Source organism: Musa acuminata, chromosome BXJ3-1 (genome assembly GCF_036884655.1).
Source record: "Musa acuminata AAA Group cultivar baxijiao chromosome BXJ3-1, Cavendish_Baxijiao_AAA, whole genome shotgun sequence".
Classification (NCBI taxonomy): Eukaryota; Viridiplantae; Streptophyta; class Magnoliopsida; order Zingiberales; family Musaceae; genus Musa; species Musa acuminata.
The window spans coordinates 4,066,195-4,077,763 of NC_088349.1; the positions used below are offsets into that span (position 1 = coordinate 4,066,195).

The window sequence follows — 11,569 nt, forward strand, 5'->3', positions numbered from 1 at the left end:
AGTGGAAAAAGATAACTTCAAAGAATTATTTTGTAATTCACACTGAAAAAGTGAACTATTGAAAGGATCAGCAAGCAAAAATGGCATTCATGATCTCGGCAAATATGCCTCCAAAGACTTTAGGTAAAAGTACTTTTTCAGGTTAAAAATATTTAGTAAATTGCTTCGAACTAATTCGCAGAGAAAGTGGAATTCAAATTACCAAAACATTTTTCTCTGATTTCTATTTCTTAATAAAAATATTATTATCTGGGAAAATATTCATCAGAAAACAATGTGTTCCACTTCATAATAACAATAAAGATTCTTGTCCATCAATAAAAGAACATACACTAGAAACCAATGTGGGACAGCTGGCGCACTGTTATTTGTCATCGACATCCTCGTTAACTAAGGAATAATGAATCATTAAACCCGTATTAGCGATAATTACAAAGTGCGAATTAGAATTATAGGTTTTGTAGCGTTATTTATGATTTATATGTATATATATATATATATATATATATATATATATATAATATTTAATTTTATTCTCCCATTTTTTGCCTGCCTTAACTAAATTGTTTTGGCCTCTACTTTCCTGCTGCTGTATTGCTCATCCGTCACGGCCGTCTAAAGCCCCATCCAGTTCCTCGTCTTCCCTCTCGATGATGGGTTACCTCTCGTGCCGTGCTGACTCCTCCGTCGCCACCTGCCGCTCTATCTCCTCCTCCGACGTAAGCTCCCACAAGCCCCTCCGAAAGAAGAAGCACAGCACCAACAGCCTCACAAATTTGTCGCCACCGAAAGAAGAAGCCGGCGACTTCGCCCACCACCCCGGTATCCGCCACTTCACCTACCGAGAGCTCGAGTCGGCCACGGGCAACTTCTCTGATGACGTCCTCCTCGGCCGCGGCAGCCATGGCGCTGTCTACAAGGCGGTCCTCAGCGGCGGGCGCCAGGTCGCGGTCAAGCGCCCCTCCCGCCGTCCCCACCATCTCTGCTCCCCCTTGCCGGCGGCTTCCGTCGCCGCGGCTACTGCTCGCGACGAGGTTGAGAACGAGATCGAGATCCTAGCCGGCATCCGCAGCCCCCGCCTCGTCAACCTCATCGGCTTCACCCCCTCCGCCTCCGATCGGAAAGAGCGGCTTCTGGTGGTGGAGTTCATGCCCAACGGCACGCTCTACGACCTCCTCCACTCCAATCCACGCCCGCCCGGATGGGCTCGCCGCATCCGGCTTGCCCTCCAGACTGCCAAAGCCCTTCTCACCCTCCACTCCGTGCAGCCGCCCGTCATCCACCGCGACGTCAAGTCGGCAAATATACTACTCGATCAGAGCTTCAACGCTCGGCTGGGGGACTTCGGTCTCGCCCTCCGCGACGATGAGGATACCAAATTCCCCTCCGCCCGCTCCACGCCTCCCGCAGGCACGCTCGGCTACCTCGACCCCTCTTACGTCACGCCTGAGAACCTGAGCACCAAGACGGACGTATTTAGCTTCGGGATCTTACTTCTGGAGATCATGAGCGGCCGGAAGGCAATCGATGTTGCCCACTCCCCGCCGTCGGTCGTGGAGTGGGCCGTCCCCTTGTTGAGAAAGGGGAAGGTCTCAACGCTTTTTGATCCAAGGATTGGGCCGCCCAAGGACCCAGTGGCGAGGAGGCAGCTTGCGGCACTGGCTGCCAGCTGCGTGCGGTCATACAAGGAAATGCGGCCATCCATGGAGGAGGTCGTGGAGCAACTCAATGTGTTGAGCAAGACAGTGCTGTCGAGAGCTTGGAATGGGCTCTCGGTCGGAAACCCATGCTCGGTGGTTGACGTGGAGAGGCCCTTGACGAAGTTGAATTCTACTAGTATCAATCGGGGCCGGAGTCCAGCTTCAGATTCAAGGTTTCATCGAGAGGATGAGCCACTTGACAAGGATCGAGACATGGCTGTTAATGTGAAGAAGCCCCCTTTGATTATAAAGGAATCTCGTTCTTCGATTATAAAGGAATCTCGTTCCTCGAAGAACGCAAGGAGGGTGCTCTTGGAGGACACAAGAGGAAGTACAAATCTGTTGGATCTCATGGCTCAGCCTGATCAAGAGCTACTTAAAACGTTGGCAGCTGGTGTGACTAGTAACAATAGTCCTACTATCAGCAGGGCAAGGACTCTGCGAGTCATTCATGATTTCCATGGCAGTGATGCAATTTTGCAATTGAGGAGGAATGGATCTTTGACAAAGGAGCCATTGAAATCATTTTCGAGATTTAATGAGATTGATACTATTAATGAGAAGGCTCATGATTGAAGCAGAGATCTCCTATGACCACCACTTGGTTTTGTTATGGTTTATTTATGCCATTGTCGAATGAACAGTTTTCTTTTTCTAGGGTGAAACAAATTATTATTTCTGTTGTAACTTGTCTATTGTTGCATAGAGTAGGAATTATTCTTTCGTATGTGCATTGTACTTGGTGGCTTTCCCTTCTGCAGATCTTGCTAATTTAGTTTATTATGCATTGATATAATTTCATAATGGAAACTTCTTTTGTAGTTGTTTATAATTTGGCTAGTTATGTTACCTATAACTATCATTCTTGTTGACTGTAGCTAATTCATGCATTTCTTGAGTAGAAGTGGAAATATTTCTTTTGGTTTCTTCTTTAAGTACATGGAATTAACCCATTTTAATTTGACTTGAATTTAGCATCATGCTTTTCTCTCTGAGCTCATGATCTATATACATGCCAGACTTACCTTCCAGGCTTCTATGACCATATGATTCCAATGGCTCATAGTTACATCAAAACCTTTAGAATTCTCAAGGTTGATCTTTTTAATTTCTTGATTTGGTACTTAGAGTGATCTTTGTTTGTTTATGAACCTTTTTTATCATTGAGAAAATAGATTGATAGTTTCTATTGATGGCATGATATGATTTGATCCACTTTGAGAGAGAGAAATTAAGCTAATTGAACTAGATATCTGGTGTATAAAGAAATATAACAATCATCCAATATGCCTCTTTGGTTTACGGTGTTCATATTTATAGGTTACTGGTGCCTTGATACCTACTTAACAAAGGTTACATTAATTTCCTGAAGTATTTTATCATATCAATAGCCGTAACTTGTTAAAATAGGTCTTCTAACTAGACATTTTGCTGTTAAGGACTGGAATCAATCACCTAATTCCTCCATTCACTGCTGCTGCTGAAGCATAGTGTTTTTGGCCCTTTCAAGACCTGTTCTGTTCTTTATTTTCTTCTTGTGACCATGACAAGTGAGCCACAGGGCTAGGTGAATCATATACATATATTTTTTTATGAAAGTGGTTGCCAATCACCACAAATCTGGTTGCTCTTTTCTTTGGTGGGTTGGAGGCTTGCCAATCTCTAACTTGAGCCAATCTACTTAATATAAAACCAAGTCCAGTTGCTGCCTTTGGCCTTTGTATGACTTTGATGCCTAACAGGACTCCTTCCTTTGCGTGTGTCATGAAGGTTTTAAATCAGTTTTGAACACTCATACTACAACTAGGGTTCATTCCGTATGAAATCCTCTGCACCATAGGATCAGACCATGTTTGCCTAATGAATCCTAATTATTTTTCGGTTCAATCTTAAACAAGATGTCTGGGTCATGGGTCAGTGTTTCTTGAGTCCAGTTTAAATTAGGTCTCTGCAAGCACTGAGTTGGGTGCCACATGCCCATCCAAGGACACCATAGTGGCAAGCACTTGTTGCAAGTGTCCTAGGGGCTAATTACGAATTCTCCCTTGTAATTAGTTGTCTTTAGCATTATAGTCTTTATATTTTCAAAAGTTATATTGGGATCCCTATACTTATGAAAGTGAAACATTTAACCCCGTTTATCTTCACGTCGTCGACTTTACTAACAAAAATACTGCAAGGTTTACCACTGAGTACTTGTGGTATTTTCGTCAGCTGAATCAACAACGTGAGGAGAAACGGGGTTAAATATTTTATTTTCGGAAGTATAGATATTCCAATAAAACTTTTGAGAGTGTAGGGATCGAGATGCTAATGGTAGTTAATTACAAGGAATAATCTGTAATTAGCTCATGTCCTAGCTGCCATGCTGAGTCACAAGGTGGGCCATCTATTTATTTTACCAAGGCCGGCCAGCACATGGCTGAAACTAGCCCATATTTATCTAATCTCCAGCATGAATTGGAGACTCAGGTTTGAGTACACCATTTTGTTGTCACACAAGTGATCCTGAAGGTTGCCTCATAAAATGACATATGTAATTCTTGGATGGAGTATGTTTCTAGTGTTAATCTGGATTTTGCATTTTCTTTGTGCATCTTGCCATTGCATTATCTAGTTTTCTTGCTGCAGGTTCTTTGTAGGCATGAGTTTGAACATGCTAGGACAAAAATACATGGAAAAGTTTATATATTACTGTATGAATCCAGCAGTTAGTCCTTGTTATTCATTTTGGGTTGTCCTTACCGAGTATGCTTATGAATTTATCTTCTCTTTTAATCTCTGTTTTGTTTGTTTAATTTTACGGTCATTATCTTGCCTTGAAGTAATTGTGCTACACATGAATTCCTGGTTGGCAATTTGTTACTGCCATTCATTTGCAGCATGGTCTATCTTGATTATCACAATTAACAAAATATAATGAAGGATGTTCATTGCATTGTAAGCTGTATCAGGTGGTATTTCTATTGCATCACTATGGCTGTCAAGTTAATTCACTCATTCCAGCCATGAATTTTCAATGATCTGGATTATGAACAGTAAATGAGGCTATTGCTAAAGGTGTCTCCATCATGAGCTGATATGGTAAGTGATTCAATTGTTAGGTTCCTGTAATTATTGTTAATGATTTAATTCTTCCTGAGAAAAAATGAATGTATATATATGCCATTCTACCGCATCAATAGATGACAGTTTATGGATGATTTACATGTTTCTTGTTAGTGAGGCAAGTGAATGAGATGTAAATAGGGATTATAAGATCAGACGACCACAATGGCACATCACTGTTTTCGGATTTAGTTTTGATCATCAAGTTGGTTTTTATGAGAACGAATATTATGTTGTTATTTCGACAGTTTTAGCAATGTAGTTTGAACCAAACTAAATTCCGTATCACTGATCATTAATTTATTTTTCTTCTTTGTTGGAATCTAAATCTTTAAGATGAGGAGGCGTCGAGTCTAACGTGTGTAGCCTGATTTAGCTTAATATGTATAAGGCTGACTCTTGTTTTTAAGCTTGAGTGGTGTCGTATTTACAAGTTTAAGAAAGGTTTAGCCTACATTTTTCTTTAATTGGATCTGTTGCTTATTTTGATTGCTTTCAAATAAACTTGATCATAGTTTCAGAATCGGCGACTCAGATTCTACCAAATTTGGAAGCAAAATCAAATTGGTTTTAGTCGGTTTTGGTTTCGGATAAGGATTTTAGTTTCGAATAATACCACCCGAGTGGTACATACGGATCCGTTATGCGGATCACTTGGACAGTATCATTAATTAGTGTTGTTTTTGCCCCGTTATCATCTTAATTCAATCGTCATGAAATGTATATCACTTAGTACCATACCGAAAGAATCTCGAAACTCCGGTACAATAGGTTTCAAAATTATCAGTAATTGGACTTGGGTTTGTGTTTTAATTTTTTTCTCTATACAATCGGTTCGGAATTCAGTCATCAGAACCTGATTCCAGTTCAGTTTGAAACCATCAAATCATCGTCTGGTCAACCTTCAAATATATATATATTTGATGTTTTAAACGTTTTTAGAAATATCCTGATCATGTTGACCACAGAGTTTTCCCCCCGAGATGGGGTTGACCACAGAAACACAATTCAGTCAAGAAAGCACCATCAGGAATATGATAGGAATTTTACAAAGCACTGGCAAAAAAAAGTGAGCTGTTATTGTAGAAGGTGCCAAATACGTTACATGATCTAAATTGTTATCGGAGTTCATGTGAAGCGAGCAGTTTCATCATATATATATATCTCTCTCTCTCTTGTAGTCCACAAGATTCTTCACCGTGGATTCAGAAATTGAGTTACTGAAAGGAGCAGTAAGTTGTCCGTAAATTAATATTACAACACAGAAGACAAAAAGGAAAAAAGAAAAGAAAAAGGGAAGAACAACATACAGAAGCAGCACTGTTCTCTTTAACCATCCTCCAACCACCCCCAGATGGTTTATCCATAGATCATACCAGCTCTAGCAAAAGGGGGTCGCCTGAAGCCATGAGTCTTACTAGTTTTACGAAATCATTCTCAGTCTGCACCTTCAGTGGATAAACAGCAGGAACCTTAGCAGTATAATAGCTCGTGATCGAATCATTAGCCATCAGGTTTGTTCTGTAAACAACTGTGGCAAGAGCACTTGAGTCGAGATTCTCCAGTGCATCCATTGCCAGAAAAAACATTGGAACAGCAATTTTGTGATGAATTTGTAGATCTCCAACGATTCCCACAAGATCGACGAAATCTGTAACGAGTCTTTGAGGAACATAGAATATCTCGCTACTGCAGATGACGAGCCTTCCATCAGTGGTACTTTCTTTGTAACTTGTCTGAAAATGAACTGGGAAGTTGTCGACAATTGTCTTGACTAAATTTCCTTGATTTAGATGCCATTCTGAGACATTTCCTTCGGTAGAAACCAATACCCATGACTCGGGGACCTGAAGGTAGCATACGCAAGTCCAGTTGATATGTCATCCCTTGAGAACATAACAAACAAAGGGAAACAAATTGAAAGAGATCATTACCTTGTTTGTTATCCAAAGCTTTGTCTTGTCAGCTTGAAGCAGGTTCCAATAGTTAAGAACCATGTCATCTTGAAGGAAGAGAAATCCTTCTGCATCTTGGAATTTTTTAAACACCTTCGGCAAGTACCTATTTGATAATCACACAGTACGGATCAAGACACCAAATAAAGGAGAAAGGGAAAAACTTTACAAAAGAAGAAGAAAACCATCAATATAAACCAAGCACCACAATAGATAAGTTTACAGGACCAGACTTTTGGCTTACATAATAGATTATTATTTCAAGATATCACAACAAGTAATCTTGTTTAAGGTTAAGAATACCAAAGAAAAAGTTTGCCAGAAGTCTAAGATAATGGGGCATTTCAGTGCAAAAATACATGTATGATGCTATGGCGTTGCTGATGTATTTATGTACTACCAAGGCCCCAGGTTATTCTGATGGCATAGGAATTTCCAAAAACCAATTACCTAAGATAATTCTGTAATGTAAAAATGAATAGAAAGATGACCGAGTGTATTCCACAGTTGCACATGGGAAATTATAAGATGCCATGATATCATGCTATGATTGTCACACAGTGATAAAGGATTCTTATAAACCAACCAAAAGAACAGAAGCTCTAATCAGATATTCCAAGAAAATAGTTAAGAAGAACACTATGAAGTTGCAAGACAAACTATTCTTGGCTAGAATTATCATATGAAGCTGGTTTAAACCATTGGTTAATGATCTGCCATTTTTATGAAGACTTACCTATGCTATAAAGAGTATTACAATTGCATGTCATCTCCAAGCAAGGACCAAAATCCCGGACCAGCACCAATACTAATTGATGGCCAGACCAGCATGGTACAAAAATCCTAAATTTTAGTTGTTTTTCTTGACCAACAGAACAAGTTCTGGGCCGATTAAGTATAATCAAAATCCTAAATTTTAGTTGTTTTTCTTTTGGCTCAATAACCTAATCAAAATATGTTTTTAAGACTAATTGTATACCATATGTCACAATACATGCCTAAGAAATTTCTAAATGTCTTGGAGTGACTACATGCTACATATACTACCAATATACAGTTGGAATACTTGTAAAGGTAGACTTACAAGTTAAATTATACATTATACCTTATTAGCAACAATTTTCACCAGAAGGATTGTCATGTTAGAGTTGGAGGTGGATCCATGTCAAGTTCTTAATAAGTCTTGATTAGTAACATGATAAAGATGCTACTAATTCGATGACGCATTAGCTGACAAAATCATAAACAAGTGACAAGCATAAAAGCATGGAGGAATTTGCAGCCATGATCTATAATTTTAAAAGCAAAAAAGAAAAGACATCGAGCTCAAATTGTTGCTCATTCAAATTGAGAAAGTGCTAGTAAGATGAAGGTAATACATCGAGCTATGTTGCTGTTTAACATTTTATGTTTAATACAAAAAATAAGATAAAATTAGTATGTTAGAAGTAGAACTCACTTGTAAGCTTCAGCTAACTGACCATATTCCACAGCAAGATCTGGGTTGCTCTGTTCTGATAGAATTATCACTGTTTTGAATATCCTACCATAGAGCAATCTCCACTCTAGAGCAGTACGATCCACAGGCGCACTGCAATACACGATAAGAACAATGTTTCCCAAGTGCTTTCTCCACCTTATAAGGTTCCCAATCTCGTAGTTTACTGTCCCGACCTCATCAACCCCAAGGTGCACAGATGGTAGCTTCTTGGGAATGAACTCCCTTGTATCTCCATGCCCAATATTTGCTCGAGGTCGGTCCAACTCCAAGGACATCAGCCTTGGCTGCTGGTATCCAATGGCGAGCAAGTCCTGTAGCCATGCAGCCGTGAACTGTACATCCTGCTCTGTCCAAAATCCTTCCTCTGCCATCACATAGCTCAAATGCAAAATCCTCTCGAACAGTGTTTGTTTGCTCGATCTCCAGGATACCAAAAACTTGATGAGACGGCCAACATTCACATGGAGGTCTTTCTCTTCCACGAAAGGATACGACTGTGCCTCGTCCACCCGGTGGATGGTCGGCGGATAGACGGCCACGAATCCGCCGATCTCCCACAGCATCCTCTGCGCCCAATAGCCCCTGAGCACATCCGAAGCCATCGAGCTCACAGAGACGGGGAGCATGAGGCCCCAGAATGCTTGTGCGTGGAAGATGGTGTTGAACGAGTTGACAGGCACCATGAGGCCCTGGGGCAGCGCAAGCTTGGGGGCGTCCTCGTCGAAACGGATGTCGAACGACTCAAAGTCCGAGGACTTGCGGGTGAAGTAGAAAACGGAATCCACGTCGGGGAGACCATCGGAGAGGCCCTGCTGGATGAACTGCCGGCCACTGTACACCTCGGTGTAGAACTCCTCGTGCCCGACGTCGCCGACATTTTCCAGCGGCAGCCCCCTTGGCCACACGGACCTCTGCCCGAAGTGGACGTAAGGGTTCACCACCGTCCGATTGGGTTCTGCATGGCTGTACTGTAGGAGGATAGGGTGCTTGGGGGCGGCAGCAGCAGCCTCGCCCACAAGGTCCAGATCGAAGTGTTTGCCGAGGTCGCCGCCCAGGACCTCGGCGCGGTCATCCGCATCGAAGATCACTTTGGCGCCGTGTTGGATGGCGAAGAGGTAGCCGACAGACTTGCGGACGTGAGAGTTGTAAGGGAGATAGTCAACGGTGCGGAAGCCAAGTCTGGCCTGCTGATCCAGGGAGAGGAAGATGGCGCCTTTGAGGGACCAGTCGGGCGGAGTGACGGAGTTGCCCACGGCGAGGAGCTGCCAGCCCTTGATCCTGGCGAGGGCGCGGAGGGAGCCGGTCGGGTAGGCGGACACGGAGACGATGATCCACCGGTCGGAGCGGAAGGAGGCATAGGGCGAGGCGGAGGGATCGAGGGGCTTGATCGGGGGAACGGAGTTCCACGATATTTGGGGATAGATGATCCGGGAAGCGGCGGACGAAGCGGAACGGGTGGTCTTCTCGAAGCAGAGGAGGGCGGCGGTGTCGCCGGCGCTTCTGAGGAAGAAAATGGCGGCGACGGTGGCGACGAGGAAGCAGACGGCAAGGATCTTGTAGAGGTTGTCGGACGCCCAGGTGGAGAAGTCGAGGCTTTTGGCAGGCACGAGGCGGCGGCGGTGGTGGTCACGGTCGGAAGCGGGAAGCGGCGAGGAAAGGGGCTTGGGAGGCTTAGGGCCGGACCGGTCTTGGACCAGCATTTGACTCGGTCCGATTGGGTACGAATCGGACGGAACTGCCTGCTTAGCGCAGATGGGAATGAGGCCAAAGATCTCGCAGATCTACCGACAGATCAAAGAAGGCATGGCGATGGCCTCCGCCTCCGCGTCCTCCTCCTCCTCCTCCGATCTCCCTTTGGCTTCAGGCTAAAGTAGGGTGGCGGAGGCAAGGCAGTTGTTGCTGCGGACAGACGGAAGATTGCAGTTCAAGCGTCGCTTTCTCTGGCCTACGACGTGAGCTCGCAAATTGCTTTCTGGTATCCTATCCGATCGGAGTCGTCTTTGCAGTCGCTGAGATCTTCATTGCAGCCTTCATTGGCTGGTCCAAACTCGGGAATCAATGTTAAATTGCAAATGAATTTTAATTCATATGACATCCTTCCGTTGGAAAATTACAAATGAATTTTTTTTCTTAAATAAATAAATATACTTTTGATATTACTTTCACTTTATGTTAAACTGATTAATCGAATCATTCCATCTTCTCTTTTTCTTTTCTTTTTTCTTATCCTCTCTTTAATTACACCTCGAAAAGAAAGAAAGTCTGAGATTAAATTGAAGTTTTATCAATTAAATTAGCTAATAAATATTTTTGCTATATAAAATCTTACCTAATAAAAAACTAACCACTAGTCCAATATAATTAATATCCATCCTTTTCAGAGCTGTTACAAAGGAAAGCCTGAGGGATTTCACAGGCAACTTTGAACTGAAGCTACATAATGTTCAGTCACTGGCCACTTGTGACTTTTGGGAGTCAGCCAGTGGGCTCAAACTACATTTTAGAACATCCTGATGGATCTATTTTGACTTCGAGTTGCAAGTATAGTGTTCTCTCGTACCCAATCTAAATGTTTGGGCAATTAGGGGTGATAAAATTGCACATCATCTAATTTCTGGATCATTTTGATTTTTTATTGTACGATTATTTAGAGTTTGTAAAATTTGTTTATAATTTGTATTGATTATGAGGTGTTTTTTGAAATATTTATTTGTGGATCCCAAATGAGGTATTTTTTCTAACCCGTTTTCTATTTTGTAGATCCTAAAGGACCATAAGAGGTTTCGGGGAGGTTAACTTTTACGAATGGACACGTAAAAATACCGTATGATTTAGGCAAAATCAACTAACTCCATGATAGATAAACTATCATTTAGCCAATGAGTTGTTTTAACTAAGATATAACATATACAAAAATATTGAGTCAATATCTTATCTCAAAATTTTGCTACTTAAATAGACATCTAAATAAGATAACAAACACATCTAGAGCTAGCTCCATTAAGATGGGGTAATAAATTCTCAAGTCAATTTTTTACTAATCCTGATACTCCTTTTGATTTCCTAACAATGGAATGATATAGTAATATTTTTTTTTAAAATATTGAGATATTCGAATTGATTAGTATATTATTACATAAAGCATATGTCTCAGATCTGATTATGAACGTCATATACTTCATTTTAGTATAATATTTTTTTTTTTATTTTTAAATTTTTTAAGAGGATACATATTCTTTTTTTGTTTTTAGTATTTAAATTATTCCTTTAAATTTAAGTTTGAAAAAGAAAAAATAATTAGTGAA

The 11,569-nt window shown here is 41.5% G+C and overlaps 2 protein-coding genes across 3 annotated transcripts; one reads left to right on the forward strand and one right to left on the reverse strand.

Annotated features, from left to right (window-relative positions):
• The first annotated feature begins 570 nt into the window (after nucleotides 1–570).
• LOC135629455 (serine/threonine-protein kinase-like protein At3g51990) lies at nucleotides 571–2,504 on the forward strand. Its single transcript, XM_065136824.1, has one exon. The coding sequence runs from the start codon at nucleotides 651–653 to the stop codon at nucleotides 2,274–2,276; it is 1,626 nt and encodes a 541-aa protein (XP_064992896.1). The 5' UTR covers nucleotides 571–650; the 3' UTR covers nucleotides 2,277–2,504.
• Nucleotides 2,505–5,834: 3,330 nt separating this feature from the next.
• Nucleotides 5,835–10,307, reverse strand: LOC135629680 (probable glycosyltransferase STELLO2). 2 transcript variants are annotated; one of them, XR_010493304.1, is made up of 4 exons: nucleotides 8,223–10,307; nucleotides 6,743–6,869; nucleotides 6,119–6,655; nucleotides 5,835–6,028 (listed from the first exon to the last, which is right to left on the reverse strand). XR_010493304.1 is itself a non-coding variant. In XM_065137422.1 (3 exons), exons 1-3 carry the CDS (start codon nucleotides 9,962–9,964, stop codon nucleotides 6,179–6,181), a joined length of 2,346 nt encoding a protein of 781 aa, XP_064993494.1. In that variant the 5' UTR covers nucleotides 9,965–10,307; the 3' UTR covers nucleotides 5,835–6,178. The 2 variants fall into 2 exon arrangements, 1 of the variants encoding a protein (XP_064993494.1); XM_065137422.1 differs by having other exon boundaries at nucleotides 5,835–6,655.
• Between the last annotated feature and the right edge of the window lie 1,262 nt (nucleotides 10,308–11,569).